The sequence below is a fragment of the Arachis stenosperma genome, chromosome 6, assembly GCF_014773155.1.
Source record: "Arachis stenosperma cultivar V10309 chromosome 6, arast.V10309.gnm1.PFL2, whole genome shotgun sequence".
Taxonomy (NCBI): domain Eukaryota; kingdom Viridiplantae; phylum Streptophyta; class Magnoliopsida; order Fabales; family Fabaceae; genus Arachis; species Arachis stenosperma.
In genome coordinates, this window is record NC_080382.1 from 136,254,325 (window position 1) to 136,272,739 (window position 18,415).

The following is an 18,415-nucleotide window of genomic DNA, read 5'->3' on the forward strand; positions in this document are numbered from 1 at the left end:
GTCCCCGCGCCTGCCTCGGGAAAATTTTGTCCCCCATCCCTATCCCCACAGAAAAAATTTTTCATAGTCGGATCCCCATTCGAGGCAGTCCCCACAGGGATTCCCGCGTCTCGAGGAGTTTTGCCATCTCTACATGGACACAGAGACATAGACTATATGGACATAGACACAAAATATATGTATACATGTTTTATGTTTGGCAAAGAACATACATAAAGCACATAAATTTTTAAAAAGTCAATAATATCCTCATCATCTACCTTTATCACCATCATCACTGTCTATATTTTTTTCATCAACGGTTGTAGTGATTCTTTTCTTCCATCTCCATTCATAACAAAAAATTACCCAGATAACAAAAATTTCAGTAATTTTAACAACAAATTCAATACATATCTTCTTAATCAAATAATAAGTAATTAATTGTCATGATTCCTATTTTGAATCTCTGTGTCAATTTTAAGTTGTTAAAAAAATTAATTGGAGGGTGAGATATTTCAACGCTTAGAAGCCAACGAAAATAAATTATCCATAGTATTTAGATTATAATTTTTTTCTAACACAGATTAATAACAAAAAAAATAAAGAAAAAATAGAATTTTATTTTAGAAAAAAAATCCAGAAAGAGGCAAATAGAAGGATGAACAAAGATGAAGATGGAGGCACGATGGGTCGATGATACAGGTTCAATTGCGACATGGCAGAGATACAAATCACAGATATAGAGATTTAGAAGAAGGAAGAAGACGCAATCTGGATAGTATGAGGAGGAAGTGAGGTAGTGACAATGACAGAGGTACTTCAGTAGAGGAGGTTGGTTGGCCATGAAGAGAGAAGAAACAGAAGTTGAAATGGGGAGGAGAAGGGAGAGGAGAAGAAATTCTGCTTAGTTGGCCATGAATAGAGAAGAGAGAATAGACGGAAGTTGAAATGGAGAGGAGAAGGAAAGGGAAAAGAGATGAAGAGATCTGGAGATAGGTGAGAGGAGATGACAAAAATAAAAATATAGAAATAAAACAAGAATAAAATTGTCAAAATAATCCGTGTCTCAATATTAATTTTCTTGTCTCAACTTATTCAAGGTACACTGAATACATGTAATTTGTGTCAATCTGTGTACCAACGTGTCATTCAAAATTGTGTGTCTCAACAACAACCAAACAGAGGACATGTGTCAGCGTGTCTCTGTCTTATGCAGACACACCCACTAACCAAACGCTACCTAAATGTACATAAAATACATGTATTTAGTGTTTTTTCAAAATATTAAGACAGGGAGACACGATCAATTAGACACAATTTTTTACACTTTTATCTCTTATTAATTTTTATACGATTAAATTTTACACTTTATTTCTTATCAATTTTTTACACTTTTATTCTTTATCAATTTTTTATATTTTTATCCTTTATTAGTTTTTATAAAATATGAACTTTTTTTTTAATTTTATTGTGTTTTATTTAATATTTTACCAAACACAACAATATACATACACTACTAATTTGTGTCCATGTCTTTAATATTTATGTTTGTGTATCTATTTGGGCTGAAAGCGAGTCGAGTTGAGTTGAGTTAGACCAAACTCAAGTTCGGCTCACAAAAGTTGGGCTTAGCTCACTCATTAACAATCGAACATATTTCTTAAGTTCAAATTTGACTCACTGAAAGCTCACAAACTGGCTCGAACTCACGAGTTAGCTCAAATAATAGAAACATATAATCTATATAATTCTATATCAATAAATTAAAATTTATATATTTTAAAAAACATTTAAAAATATTAATTTTATATATTGTTTATCTATTAATAAATTATAACTTTTATATAATTAAGATCATTAATATATATATAATTGGATTGGTTTACGAACTAATGAGGTCAGCTTATCCAAACTCAATCTCGACTTATATAATTTATAAATTCAATTCCATGTTCAAGCTTGGCTCACCAGCTCACGAGTTTAATTTATCAAACTATTAACGAATCGAATTCGAATTGGTTCATAAACTTATTTGACTCACTTCCAGTCCTAGTATCTATCTCAAAAAGGATATAAATCAAATGCTGCTGACGGAACATCTCCCAGTAGCACATGACAACACCAAACCCTTATGTCTATTTGGTGGTATTGTACCTAGAATCTGAAGCAATGACTAGTAAGTTTTCCATTAACGGACTGGGCAATCCAAGCTACAAAATTATATCTTGAAGGATGACAGCGCACTTTACCTATGACAAGTGTATGCATTTTTGGCGGCTGCCATCTATCAACGAAAATGCTTATTGATGAACATAGTCGAAACGCTTAATTAACGAGGGATAATAGAAACCAGTACGCCGTAGGTAAGCCTTCAACCTCTCTTGCCTCGTAATCATGTCAGGATCCATCAATTTTCATAAAAAGACCTCGATTAATGTCTCATGTGGGTGTTAGAATGCGAGTCCCATGCACATTGCATCATTAAAAAAAAGTCGTTATAAACATAAGCACAAATCTTCTGAAATTTTTTTTATTTAAATTAATTAAATATTTTATTTATTAAAATGTCTAATATATAAGATATGGGTTTATTTATCTTGTACTGTTAGGATACACATGTTAAGATTATAAAATAAATTTTTTTATTAAAAATATAAAAAATTTTAAAATTTTAATATATGTATTTTATATTTATTAAATGAAAATATTTAAATTTTTTCATTAACGAATATATCAGATGTCGTTAGGGCACATGTTAACTAAACACAAGATATTTATTATTATGTATAATATGTTATGTTCAATTTTTAAAAAACAATCAAATATTTTTTTTATAAAAAATATTGATAACAAAAAAAATTAATCAAAATCAACCAAAATTTGTCTTATTTAACATTTATTAATTACTAATTAATAAATATTAAATAAGACTAATTCTGATTAGTTTTTTCTTTTTAATATTATCGTTTTTTTATAAGGTATTTTACATGCATCTCAGGTGCCAAATATATATAATCTCTTGTGATTATTTATTTTTTATCCTTTGTATTTGAAATGTATAATAACAATGTAAAAACATCAATATATTACACGTTGCACATTTTAGTAAAAAAATATTTAATTAATTTTAATAAAAAAATCAAATCTACGACATTACATATCATTTCGTGAATTTTAATATGATATATCTTTGGACATTTATTTTAATTTTTTAGTGTCACACTCAATGATCTCTAAATATATGTTCAATAAATTATTTACCTATAGTCCCTTTCTATACATATCTAAACTGAATTTTAATGTTATGTGACACATTTATTTTAACATAAAAAAATTACTAAGCTACATTTTAATCAAAATTTGAATTTTTTTTAGTTTAAATTAATTAATATAATAACAAAAAATTTAATTTTGATAGAAACACGGAATGCAACTTATCCATTTTGTGGGTGGTACTTCTAAAATAGCACACATACACATTTCTATCATTTCTCCAACATATACATGTTTTAGTAATTAAAATCTTTTTCGTATTTAATTTTTTTTTCAAAAACATCTCAATCCTATTTATATAGATAAATGGTTCCATATTTTCATATGCTATTATGACATAATAACGATACATTTTTTCTTCTATAATAAATCATAATACAAAGGGATCGGATAACTTATATACATATACGTTTTCTTGTAGTGAACTACCATTTTTAGTGGTTAGGCAATGAAATCATTCTAAAACTCACATAATGTAGTAGTTATTAATTAGTGATTGAAACTTACAACCAAATTAATAACTTATAATTAATAAAGGACAAAGACATATATACGTTTTAATGTATGAAAACATATTATATAACAAGATTAAGTCGCATAATCCAATTAACAAAAAAAAAATCATAAACAATATACATATATATAGAAAAAACACTAGTCGCAAGAGTCAACAACACATATCACATCCTTTTAATTTTTACTTCTCAGGGAAGTTGCATCAACAATGAAGACAACAATGTTGGCACTAATCTTAATTATAGCAACAGTTTATACACTTAGTTCTGAAGTAGGAATTGCATTTGCGACAGTTACAGAAACCTTAGCTGAAGAAGTTGTTGCTGAATCACCTAATAACCCTGCTTTTGATATCAATCTAAATGATTCGCCGGCACCATCACCTGATGATGATAGCTTCAATGATAACTCATCAGAATTAGAGCCACAAGAAAATTTTATATTTACCGATGAGTTATTTTAAGGGCAAAGCATAGAAAAATCAAATCCCTTTTATTATTATAAAGGTTTTCCCTAAATATATGTTAAGAAAGAATATGGGAAAAATCTATACGAATATTTTAATTGTTTTAATTTTATAATAAATATCTAAAATTCATTGAGAGAAAAATGTATTGTAATAAAAAGGGTAAAAATTTTCCCTTTTTCTTTAAATTTATATATATTCAATAAGATATAATAATGGTCTTAATAACCAGTGTGCATAAGCATAACTAAAAAAAATTAATTTGAGAAATTAAAGCAATAATGTATTATAATAAGGAAAATAAGGTCATTACATATTTCTATAGCGATGGCAAAACGGGTCAAACCCGCCGAGTCAAACCGCCAAAACTATCGAAAAAGGCAGAATCGGACCGAGATTTTGAATCCGCCAAATTTTAAAAAATCGCTTAAATCGCACCGCCAAATCTGCGGGCTAAAGCGGGGCGAGACTGGCTGACCCGGCGGGCTGCCAACTTATTTTTTAAGGGTATTTTTGTAAATTTACATATCATATAAATAAAAAATTTTCACTTTTCCTTCCCACAACCCCAGCTGACCCTAATTTCCCTTCCCTCAGTTCCCTGACATTGACTCCTTGAGAGAATGAGAGTTGAGAGTGAGACCCTTAGTCCCTGACCCTCGAGGCCTCAACTTCCTTCAACCTTCAGCCTTCAGCAGTTCATCGTCGTCGGTGTTCCAGTCGCCGGTCCCTATCTCATCATCACGATTCTCGCCAGTCCTCACTGAATCGCACTCCCGACGGCGCTGTTTGGTCTTGCCTCTACTCTATCCTCTGCTCGTCTCTCCTCCTTTGCAGCTCATCATCGTCGGTCTCTCAGTCGCCGGTCCCTGTCTCATCACGATTCTCGCCAGTCCTCACCGAATCGCACTCCCGACAGCGCTGTCTGGTCTTGCCTCTGCTCTATCCTCTATCCTCTGCTCATCTCTCATCCTTTGAAAATTGGGCCTCGACGGTTGTGTTCGGCCTCCGGCGGAATCCCGGCGCGCTCCTCTCTCCTCATCTGCTTCTTGGCGGGTGGCGGCTGTGTTTCAGACTTCCAGTAGGTGAAAATTTTTATTTTCTTTTTTTTTTAAAAAAATAAGGAACTGTGAATATGTGATTACCTATTCTTTGTTTTTGTTAGGGCTCTATCATATAATCATATATTCATCTGTTTGTGGCTGTGGACAGCTTGTTTCGTGTTTTTCAATTTTTTTGTAAATTTGTTTATGAAATTTGTTTTACTGGACAGATTCTTTATTCTTTCATGCTTTTGTTGTAACACCCCAACTTTCGACACGTCATGACCAATGCCAATTATACATATTTCTGCAGAAATTCTGCACAAAGCATTTCCAACAACCTCACATACCAAATCCTATATTCAAGCCTAGGATTCATCTAAAACCATAATTTTACCTTTCTTTTGACTAACTAAAGTTGCTAGCATAATCAACACAGCTCTAAGAGTTTATATTCATTAATTTACCCCTTGTTGCAAAGGCCCACTCATAACTCAAACTCACTTTTCTGCATCTTTATCATAACAAAAATTCACTATACACTTTTCAACAAAGAAACACATGATAAACCATCAATCATAAGCAGTATACACAGCTGCAAGTAACATATCTTGTATAGACTATCCCTTACCTCTCTTCGAGAATTTCACAAACCAAAGTCTGTCCTTTGCTATATTAAATCAGAAAACCCTAACAAACATAATTAAAGAGATTTATCAATTCATAGAGCTAATTGGCCGAGTTGCATATGGAGCAAGAGAAGAGTTCTTACTCTTGTGATGGGCTGAATTGATTGGTTTGGTTACCAATTAAAAGAATTGGAGCTCAATAAGGGTAGAATCTTTAATTTAGGAAAAATCAACAGAACACAAGTTACTGGTTCTTACCCAACAAGAGGAACACTAAGAAAACCAGGAAAGGAAAGAGGTAGGGTTCCTTCTTTGGCTTCGGGTAGTCGCTCTCTTGATGACCCTTCTCCTTCTTCTTGGTGGTGAGGCACGCAGATGATGATGATTTCTGCTGGATCTTCCTCTTCCTTCTTCTTGGCCGCCACTCTTGCTTCCTTTCTTCTCTTCGTGTGGTTTCCAGGAAAATTGAGAGACTTGGCTCATCTATATATATCTACAGAAGGTGGGAAGAGGTGAGCTGGTGTGACAAGACTTCATGGCCTCTTCCTCTTGTAACACCACATCACAGTATTGATTATATGAAGAGGTAACCATGGTCTTGGACAACACGTTCGGTTGTGAGAGAAGAAGGGAAGATGAGTTTAATCAGAGTTTCTCTAGGTCTGGGTTATTTAAGGAAAGCATGGTTTGGTTGAACCGGGAGAAAGAAAATCAAACCGGTTCAAAAATTTGAATTATCTAACTTATATGGTTCAAGGGAATACTTATTCCATAGAATAATTGAATCGGAAAAAGGTTCGTCGCTTGGAAGCACTAAAAGAAAAGTTTTGCGCTACGTGTTCTAACTCTAATTCGTTATCTATGCTACTTATATATAAACCTATGCGTGTCAGCGAACGCTGTAAAGAATAAAAAAAATCACAGGCCTTATGGGGTAGGGTGGTTACATTTGTGGACAGCTTCTTTTTCCTATTTTAAAAATGCTAACTAACTTCTAATTTATGAATGAAGTCAAACATTAATTGAAACTAGTTTGGTGGCTTGGTAGCTTGATTGAATATGCTATTGACTGTTTATTCTTAATTTCTTATTTATGTTGATATGTTTTCTTTGATATGCATTCTGTTTTAATTTGTTGCGTTAATGTTTTTTGCCTTTCTGGGATGCTTGGTGTATTTGTTCTGATGCAAAATTATTGATGGTTCAGTTCTGATGCTTAGTTTCTTTCATACTTGTTCTGATGTAGTTGTGTTATTTAGGTTGAGTTGTTGATTTTGCTATGGATAACTCTTTTTCTATGGAGGTTGATGGTGGGAATGTAACACAAAATCCTGAAAATAGGAAACATCTGAAACGGCAAAAGATATTAAAAAGAAAAAGACGAAGGCAACAACATCTGATGTGTGGAGATATTTCACAAAGCTTGGATCTGGTGATGATGGTATAGATCGTGCTCAATGTGATGGATGCAAACATAAGTTTAAGGCTAGTGGTAAACAATATAGGACATCGTCACTTAAGTGTCATTTAAACAGATGCGTGAAAATAGACTTTGAGGATATTGGTCAAACTTTGATAGAAATGCAAAATAAAATGGGGGCTCTCAAGATAGATAATCATGTATCGCGTGAGATGTTTGCTGTCTTTGTGATTGATTGCGATGTTCCCTTTTCTATTGTTGATAATAAAAAATTTAGGAATTGAGTAAAATACATCAGTCCAACTCTAGGCCTGATTACTAGAAATACTCTTAAGGAGGATGTCCTAACAATTTACACAAGGAAAAAAGAAAAGCTTAAAAGTACTTTAGTAGGCATTCCTAATAGAATTTGTTTGACTTTTGATTTGTGGACATCCATCACTACAGAGAGTTATTTATGCTTAACTGCTCACTTTAATTTGTTGATTCAACTTGGAAATTGCAAAGTAAAATTTTGAGTTTTTGTCATATGCCTCCTCTTCACACGGGATTTGAATTGTCTTTCAAGATTTTTGAGCTTTTAAATGAGTGAGAAATTGAAAAGAAGATTATGACTCTTATACTAGATAATGCATCTGCTAATGATACATGCCAAGATCATTTGAAAAGTACATTAAATATGCATGATTGGTTGTTGTGTGATGCGGAGTTTTTTATATTCGTTGTTCTTCTCATATCTTGAATCTTATTGTACAAGATGGATTAAAAATTGCTCATGATGCATTGGATAAGATTAGAGAAAGTGTGAAATATGTAAGGGGATCGAAAAGTAGAATGATAAAGTTTAAAGAATGTGTTTCTGCGATTCATGCTTTGAATTTTACAAGTGGATTGCATTTAGATGTTACTACTCGATGGAATTCTACGTACATTATGCTCGAAAGTGCTATCAAGTATCGGAAGGTCTTTGAGTATTTGAAGGCAACCGATCATGCTTATAAGTATTGTCCTTCGGTTGATGAATGGGGGAGAGCTGAAAGGATATGTGAATTTTTATACCCGTTTTATGAAACTACTAATTTGATTTCTGGCACATCTTACCCTACTTCGAATTTATATTTTCTACAAGTCTATCATATTCAATGTGTTTTGATGGAAAGTTTGAGAAGTGAAGATGAGCTTCTAAGGAGCATGGGAGAAAAGATGATGAACAAATTTAAGAAGTATTGGGAAAAGTATAGTATCATTCTTGCATTTGGTGCTGTTCTTGATCCTAGACTTAAGATTTTTACTTTAGAGCTTATGTATGAAGAGATTGATGCTGAGACTGCAAAAGGAAAGGTGGAACAGGTGAAAAAGTAATTATACAAACTTTTCGAAAAATATGACAAGAATTCTCCTCCAACTGTTGAAGCACAAGGACCTAGTATTCAGTCTTCATCCATGACTCATATCCCTGAAAGTGCAAGCAAGAAGCGACTTGCGATTGTTGGCGTAAGTAATGTTTAACATAATTTAATTCTCTTATATTATTAATTGTCATTATTCTATCCTAACAAGATGTGATTATTTGTATTTTGCTAGAAATTGATGAAACGTAATCATCAAGTTGAGGTTTCTAGTGGAAAGAATCCACTTGATACATACTTGGAGGAGTCACTTTTGTCGAAGGATTGCTTTGAAGATTTAGATGTTTTGGAATGGTGGAAATTATATGAGAGTCGTTATCCGAAGTTATCAATCATGGCACGTGATTCATTGAGTATTCCAATTACTACGGTTGCATCGGAATCTGCCTTTAGTATTGAAACTCATGTCATTAACAAATATAGAAGTCGAATGTTGCCAGAAAATGTTGAAGCTGTAATTTGTACTCGCAATTGAAATAAAGGCTTTGTTGATGGTAATTAGATTGTTAGTTACTAATTTAATATTTATATAATACTTAAGTATTCATATCTTGTTCTAAATTTGGGTATTCTTCTAATTGTAGGTGAACGTGAAGATGTGAATCCTCAAGGTGTTAGGCGAGGCGGTGTTTCAACTTCCGGATCAGATTCAAATTTTATTGATTTGGAAGTTGATAATTAATTTATGTGGATTGATTTAAGGATTTTTTGGGGTGTCTTGTTGATTTATGAATTATGTTGTGTGTTTTGTTTTAATTATAGTAGAATTTATGTGTGGCTTATGTGTTTATTTTATTATTGTTATGCACTTATATTTGAGACTTTGATACTTATTATTTGTTATGTTATTTTCAATAAAAAAGTTATAATGGTTAATTATATTTTTTTATGGATTAATAATTAATTTAAGATATTATTTTATATGTTAAAAAACTAATTCGATGACATAATTTTATTATAAAATAAAATAATCGTTAGTACAGTATTTAGTAAGTTAGTACGTTAAATTGAATTTAATTATAAAAAAAATATATGATTAAAAAATATTTAAAAAAAAAAGATGCGAACCGGCTATCAATCCGTAAGTCCACTCTTTGGTAGGACAGAGTAGCAAGTTGGACCCATATTATTTTGGCGGAGCGGATTGGCCCGCCCCATATTTGAGCGGACTTTAACAGGGTAGGACGGGACGGGCAACCTCGCTTTGTCACCCCTATATTTCTATGATAAGTTGCTATTAGTGACCGCTATTTTTGTGTGCAATTAATATCACTGAATATAAATGGTTCCATATTTCCTGTGGAACTTTCTATTTTTGTAAAATAAATAAAACGAATGCAACTATAATGAATACATATATCATAAATTCTTAATACAAAGGGATACGTATACCAGATAGTTGATACGTTAGATTCCTTGTAGAAGACAACCATGTTCAGTAGTTAGGCAATGAAATCATTCAAACTCTTACACACAGTACAGTAATTATTAATTAGTGGTTGAAAGTTGAAACTTACAGTCGAAGGAATAATTAATGTTTATCAACGAGACAGATATACTTTTAACAGATGATGATAACATTATTATATGCAGCAAGATTAAGTTCGGCATAATTCAATTAACTAAAGCTTTGAAATAAATTACATAAATCAGGATTAACAATAAAGACAAAGATTGGCACCGACTGACTTCATCAATGAATTCGAACAAAATAGAGCGCCCTATTTTATATAATTCTTATATAGGTATTGCACATTCGAATCCTACAAATTCATATTTTACAACTTTAAAATAAATAATTATAATGTCACCTCTAAAATAATATGGAAATAATTTCATCAAGTAATTATAATTTTTTGACTGTCTAAAATAATTGAAAATAATCTATAAAAGATTGTCGTTAAAAGCTCATGGACAATAAGTCATTCAAAATCTATTATAATATAAAACAAATAAATTAAAAAAAAAGTTGTCCTGGATATTACAGTCTGAAAATAGAAGTTCAAAACAAACATGTCATTATTAAGTTGTCATAATTACCGATTCATGTCATATGATCAATCTCACAATGCAACCTTTTATATGTATATTCCACGGTACAATCTCTTACAACAATTATTGCAATTTTGATTTTTCTTTTCTTTCCCTCATAAAAAGACAGCATATGAATGAATGAATCAAACTATGCCCAACCATGAGTTCCAAGTTGAATGGCCCAGTCTTCAATGTAATCTGGGTTGCTGCTGACTATCCTTCTAGATTGAGGACGAAACCCATTAATCTTTGGGCTTGGGCTCCTGGTATATTGGTAACTTGTTGTTCCACCGGAGCTAGACGAGTCACAGCCTGAACCCGTAACAGAACCTCCCTTTGTCGATGAGTTCCACTGTGGCCCAGGTGAGGCCCGTGGCTTGCTTGGGCCTTGATCCCGAACCTTGGCCTTTGCAGACTGAGTTGGTGCCATATAGCTGGGTCTACTTGGGCTTGGAGGTCTTTGATGTTGTCTATTGAGAATTGGGCTTTGGTCAACAAAGTCTTGGTTCATTGGGCCCATGTTGAGATTATTACTTGGGCCTGGAGTTGCAATCTTGTCCATTTCTACGGTTTTCTCAGACATGTTATCTGTTGTGGTTGAGGTTGTTGAAGCAAGATTCATATAAGGGGTCTCACGTGGGCTCAGGTGCTTAACATTGTGCGGTTGAGATGACATCCAACGCTCTAACCAGTTCCAACCCCATTGGGCTTTTTCACGCTCATTGGGATAATAAGTTCCCATATCATCACTATTTGGAGCTGTTTGCATGTATTGATTATGTGGTTGCTGCAGGGTTAATGGTTGTTAATGAAATTAAAAAAGGTTTAATTATTCTATTGGTCCTATAATTTTATCAAATTTTTAATTAGATTCCTATACTTTTTTTTCTTTTAATTGAGTCCTTACACTGCTTTTAATTTTGTAATTACGTCATTTTCATTTTAAAAATATTAAAATTAACATAATATTTTTACCAAAATACATGCGGTAATGATTTAATTAAGTTTTTTAATTATAAATGCATTCAATTTGCGAAGAAACGTTCAATTAACTCTAATATTTTTTACACTAAGAATGACTTAATTATAAAATTAAAGCAGTATAGAGATCCAATTGAAAGAAAAAAAAGTATAGGGACATAACTAAAAATTTGGTGAAACTATAGGGACCAATAGAGTAATTAAACCATTCAAAAATCCAAAAAAAAAAAAGAAAAAACATGTAAACAAAGGGCATGATTGATTTCTGCTTTACTTTCTGTTTTCTTTTTCTTAAAAATTAAAACAAAAATCAATCAAGTCCTTTAGCTTTCTTCTTTTCCATAATTGACTATGGTTGGGTTGTTTATGATTATGATAACAATGATAAAGAAATATTTTATAGGAGTTACTAATATAAATGTAGTAATTGTAAAGGTTAAGCATCAGTAAAAAGGATAAAAATATGAAAAATGGAAAATTTATTTTGAATATGAGAAAATCTTAATCATGAAATAATTAGATAATTTATTTGTATTATGAAATAGTGAGCATCCAATGTTTGACAATGCATCAATTAACAAGAGAAAGGCAAAAAGGACTAACCTGCTGGGAGTTGAAAGCATAAGCAAGAGCTCTCTCCCTCTTCATTGCAGTATCATGTTTCCTCAAATCATTTTCCCTAACCTTGTGGCTACTTTGATGCCTATTGTCCCAACCATCACTATTTCTCATGGGGCTCATCATGATAGGCTTATTATTATTGGCAACTTGCTTCGGATGAACTTGTACTTCTTGCTCATCATCAATATCATCATCTTCTTCATGATGATGAAGATGCTTCTCATGATTGAGCTGAATCCTGCGAGCTCTCACTCGTGCTTGCACCCTCACTAATGCTTGCATACACCGCATTGTCATCTGAGCTTGCTTCCGCACATTGTGTCCCCTCACCAGCGCTTGCAACCTCACAAGTCCCTTTAATGCACGCAAAGCGCGTCGAGCCTGCAAAATGTTACACTCAGTATCACCAAAAGTTAGGCTAAGAAGAAAAAAGCCGCATAAAACCATTCATCCTAAAATATCAAAAGTTTAAACCGACAGGAGAAAGCACATGAATGATTATATCTCTAAGAAAAGTAAATAAATTGGTACCAGGTAGCCCCTGTAGTATGACTGAATCACTGTTGCCGCTCTCTCTTCCTTGGAATAATGCCGCCCATAACCCGCCAGTCTCACAACTCTAGCGGCAGCCTGAGCAGCCGCAACCGCTGCCTCCGCAGCCGCTGCAGTTGCTGCCGCAACCGCAATAGCATGATTCCTGTCTTCAGCCCCAGACGCTGATGACGTGGCAGTCTCCTCAATGATCACATTTGGTGAAGTCTCTGCTTGAAACCGCTCAAAAGGCACAACTTCTGCTGCTGCTGGTACTTGGTGCTGCTGTTTCTTCCCTGGGTTGTTGTCCTTCTGAGAAAGTGAAAAGTGAAAGGCAGGCAAATTCTCGGGTCAATTAGCATTGTTTTGAAACAGTTACATAACGGTTTATTTTGTATTATTTTCACGGTAACACATAAGAAAAGAATAAAATAACTGCGCAAAATATTAAACTAAACTTTACTAATCCTGAGAGGAAAAGATGAGTATTGAGTATTAGCCTATTAGGGATGTATACCGATCTAAATTAAATCGTATATTCAATCCATTTTAAATCGAAAATCGATTAAAATCGTACTAATTCGAATTTGATTGAATTATATTTTTTGCAAACTGTTATATCAGATCGGATTTCTGATCTAATTTTCATAACTGATCCAATCCAATCCAAACTGCACAATATGCTATAATATTATTATTTTATTATTATATTTACAATTATACTTATAACATGTTTAATTTTTATATATTTTTATATTATTAATATATTATTATTATTTAATAAATATTTTATGTTCAAAATATTATTTATTTATTTATTTTAACTAACCTATAATTTTATTTCTATTGTTATGTTATTGTTGACTTTTTAAGATATTGTTAAAATTTGTTATGTTATTGTTGATTATTTAAAATTGGATGTTTAGACTTATTATATGTATTTAATTTTTTTAATTTATAAAACTGCAAATCCAATTCAATCCAAACTGCTTGAAATTGGATCGAATCGGATCGAATTTTTAAAAAAAAAACATCTAATCCAAATCGCACCGCAAATAAAATTAGTTAAAACCGATCCAAATCGTACCGCTAACACCCCTAATGAGTATCACGCTAAGAGAATTATAAATTATTACATATATATAACTATTTATGAAATTTTATGAAATAATATTAAAGATTGTCGTTTAATCAAAACGATGATTTGACAATTATTATAGATTTTATATTTATAAAAAATGATGTCTCTACAAAATTTTATACATGTGTTAGGAATTTTTTATTTTATGAGTTCATTTTTGAGAGTTGAGTTGACCCTTTAATTTTAATTCTAATATGGTATTAAAATTTATTCGATCTAATATTAGTAGGTCATTTATTTGTAAATTTTTATGCTCCAAATAATCATTCGTGAACATAATAAAAAGTATATTACAAGTCTTATATCTATCAATTTAATAATATCTCTAAAAAATTCACAAGCAAAGTATCTCTCACCCCATAAACTAGTTGTTAGGGTTGAGTTAGTCTGTAATTTCAATTCTAATAACAATAAGAGAAATGTTAGAGTGTTATTAGAATTTATTATTTTTTGTTATTATTTTTAATTATTAATCTAATTTTTTAAATTAGTAATTCAATAATATAATTTAGTCTACACTTTTAAACATTAATAACTAACTCATAACAAAAAATAATAAATTTTAATAACTCTCTAATATTTTTTTAATAATAATATTATATTATCATCTCTAATAGTAATATATATCAATTCTTAATAATATATATTGCCAATTTATTTTTTATTTTCATTAGATAGAATAATAATATGGGATCTAATTGATATAAATCTAAATGAATAAGCCCAATTTTATTTCCAAAAATTAGTTCGAAGTGTGAGAATTGTTTTTTATTATATTGTACATGATGTGAGATTTTAATACATTGCCTCGTAATGGATTGTGATATTATATTAAAATTCAATGCGTCTACTTTTAACTAAAAATAGTTTAAATATAAAAAGATAAAAACATATTTTTTGTCCCTAAAATTTATAATTTTTTTAAAATATTCCTAAAATTTAATTTTATTGCTAATATTTTTAATTTATTCAATATTATTCTAAATATTTTTTATTTGTATCAAAATTATTTAAGACATTTTTTATTTTATTTTTAATGTTTTAAATAAAGTTAAGGTCTACGAATAGTTTTGACACAAACTAAATATATTAAGAACAAAATTAATAAAATTTAATATAAAAAATATTTATAAAAAAATAAAAAAATCACAAATATTAAGAACAAAAATTATATTTATTTATATAAAAATTATATAAAGATGGTTGACATCTCATTTATAATGACGGAGAAATAAAATAGGCGTCGCATGTTATCTAAAGTTAAAAGAGAAGAAATCAAATGTTGTGTACGGACGGGAAAAAGAAAGTATACTACTAATTAAATTAGCATAACCCTGACGTGAATACATAAAGAACAAAATTTAGAGTGTAATTTTGTTTATGCAGAAGGATCTAAGTTAGTTCTAACGTAAAATGCACACGATGCTAAGAAGATGAATGATGATGTGATGGGGTTGGGTAGTATGATAACTACGTGAGACATAAGCTATGATATTAATTTGGTACACGTTGACATTATAGGGGACCATACACCATACCCAACATATAATTTACCTATTGTATATTGTTGATGGTCCTGATGAAAACAGAGAGGTTCAGCCGCTCAGGAAACTCATCATTAGTGTTGTGGAGGAACGCATATATAAAAGACAAATACTAAACATTTTGGAAATTAAATTGCTGTACCCTTTGGTGTAGTTATGGTGGAGGTTTGAAACATTTAATGTGTAGGGCATATATAGAACCCAAGAATTACTATAAGGTGAATCTGGAATCACAAAAGGTAAGATATATGCTCTACTTAATAATAGGATTATTATCATTACCATGTAGTTTATCATAGGATTTCATTAAAGTTATTTATTGAATTTTTTTAATATATTAACTAATTTTTTATTCGACTATACTACGTGTACATTAAAATTAGTCATAAGCATATGTTGGAATATAAATGTACTTTACAAATAAATTAAATTAAACCACACATATACTTATATATAAATTTAGTGGCTGATTTTAGTGTATAAATAGTATTTTTATTTTTTATTTATCGGAAAAAGGTTATAACTTAACTGAGTAAATTAAAAATGTATATGATACTTTATAAAAATTTAATAATTTCTGGATAAAGAGAGACTAATATCTTATTCTTCAACTTGCTTGTACTCCACTTAAAGTAGAAGGCGAATAAAATACTTGGTGGTATATTTATTCTGAAACTAACTTTTTACTAAAACAACCCATAACTTCATTTATGACATCATTAATTGGGAGAGTAGAAACAATAAGCTCCATAGAGTGCAGCGATAAGATCAGTTATGTTGTAGATATGAAGCTTGTGGTTACTATTGAGTCTGATGAGATCTAGAAATAGAAGGAGGCTTATGACTAATTCAACAGCTTTGACTTGAATAAGTGGTAATTGAAATAAAAGAATCCCTTGATCATCGGTACCAATTCACAACTTAAGAGAAAATAACAATAATGAAGAAGTACAACAGAGCACTGTGATAAGAGAAGAATCATAACATATCAAAATCAGAAGAGAAGAGTGGAAGGATGGATGACCTTTTTGGCAGGCGCCGGAGCCGGCAACAAATTCTTATTAGAAGAAGAGGATGACGACGACGAGGACTTGAAAACTTTCTTTACTGACGAAAACCAGCCTCCTTTTTTCCCCATCGGAATTGAATGATCTGCTTCTCATTAGCAAGAATGATAATTCAGCCATGTCAAAAAACTATATGATAGTTAAATTGTTAAATCTGTAATTATTATCCAAGTGTACACAACACATACATACAGTAGTACCTGGTGGTGATGAGAGGAATATTGCTGATATGGATCACATTACATAATATTGTGGCTTGCATGTGAGAGAGAGAGAGAGAGAGAGTGGGGGGAGGGTGTGAGGTTAGTAATTATAAGAGAGGGCGCAACCGTCGATGGTATTTAACAGATTCACGGAGGTTGGGTTGGTCCCCAGCCCATATATATATATTCGGATATTCCCATTTAATCTTTATATGCATTTTTATTTTGATAGACCGTGTCTCTCATAATTTTATAATAAGTATATCCAATTATATACTATTATAAAATAAACAAATAAAAAATAAATAAATATAAAACAAAAAAATATAAATAAAAGACTTTAGTATTAATATTTATTAATATTATTATCTCAATATAATAGAGATGATTTATATATATATTCACTAATTATATTGTAGCATTATAAAGAGAAAGATGTGTTTGCTGTGTACATATTCTTTGTCTCTGATCATATTTTTATAAGTGTCCAAAATTTACTTTTTTAAACTTCATTAAATTTGCTTCATTTTAAGAAATGGTATCTTTCATAATAGAAAAATTGAGCCACTCATATAAATGGAAATCCATCATTATCACAACATTCTCTTTTGAATGTTCATTTAAGATTATGTCTCGTTATAATTTTATTAAAGAAAAATAAAAAAAAGTTTTATTGAAGAAAAAAGAGTACAATATCCTTTGTGATGATAACTACCTTATTAAAAACTGTCATGAAAAATCCAATAGGGATAAAAAATCTGATTAAGAAAAAAAGAGTATAGCCTCCCTCTCTTGTCAACATTATTTAATATCTTAAAATCGGCGCATCCCAATCTGATGTACCAATCTTTTAAATGAGGATTTTGAAAGTAACTTTGTAAATAAATCTGTCAGATTATCGTTTGAGCGGATCTGTTGAACATCAATTGTTCATTGATTTTGAAGAACATGAGTGAAGAAGAATTTAGGAGAAACATGATTTGTTCTATCACCTTTGATGTATCCATTCTTAAGTTGAGCAATACATGCTTTATTATCTTCAAAAAGAATAGCCGAAGCTATTTTATGATCGATCAGTCCACATGAGGACAAAATATATTGGATTAAACTCTTAAACTAAAAACATTCGTGACTTGCTTCATATATCGTTAGTATTTCAGCATGATTAGAGAATGTTGCTGCTATCGTTTGTTTCATGGACTTCCATGATATAGTTGTATCATTATATGTGAATAGGTATCCTGTTTGAGATCTTCTTTTGTGTAGATCAGACAAGTATCTTGCATTTGTATAGCTAACTAATTGTGACTTGGATTCATATGGATAAAACAATCCTATATCAACTGTTTCCTGAAGATATCGAAAGATTTGTTTGATTCCATTCTAATATCCTCTTGTTAGAGAGGAACTATACCTTGCTAGTAAATTCACTGCAAATAATATGTCAGGTCGTGTATTATTAAAAAGATACATTAGTGCTCTAATGGCACTGAGATACAGTACTTCAAGACCAAGGATATCTTCATTTTCTTCTTTAGGATGGAATTGATCATTT

The 18,415-nt window shown here is 31.1% G+C and overlaps 2 protein-coding genes across 3 annotated transcripts; one reads left to right on the forward strand and one right to left on the reverse strand.

Moving 5' to 3' along the window:
- The first annotated feature begins 8,163 nt into the window (after positions 1 to 8,163).
- LOC130934736 (zinc finger BED domain-containing protein RICESLEEPER 1-like) lies at positions 8,164 to 9,420 on the forward strand. The gene is made up of 4 exons (XM_057864277.1): positions 8,164 to 8,679; positions 8,722 to 8,823; positions 8,914 to 9,199; positions 9,323 to 9,420. Exons 1-4 carry the CDS (start codon positions 8,164 to 8,166, stop codon positions 9,418 to 9,420), a joined length of 1,002 nt encoding a protein of 333 aa, XP_057720260.1.
- A 1,275-nt stretch (positions 9,421 to 10,695) lies between these two features.
- On the reverse strand, positions 10,696 to 17,003 carry LOC130936818 (protein IQ-DOMAIN 21-like). Of its 2 annotated transcripts, none has more exons than XM_057866979.1 (5): positions 16,858 to 17,003; positions 16,615 to 16,742; positions 12,906 to 13,217; positions 12,357 to 12,755; positions 10,696 to 11,559 (listed from the first exon to the last, which is right to left on the reverse strand). In XM_057866979.1, exons 2-5 carry the CDS (start codon positions 16,726 to 16,728, stop codon positions 10,921 to 10,923), a joined length of 1,464 nt encoding a protein of 487 aa, XP_057722962.1. In that variant the 5' UTR covers positions 16,729 to 16,742; positions 16,858 to 17,003; the 3' UTR covers positions 10,696 to 10,920. The 2 variants fall into 2 exon arrangements, with proteins under 2 accessions (XP_057722962.1, XP_057722961.1); XM_057866978.1 differs by having other exon boundaries at positions 16,615 to 16,745.
- Between the last annotated feature and the right edge of the window lie 1,412 nt (positions 17,004 to 18,415).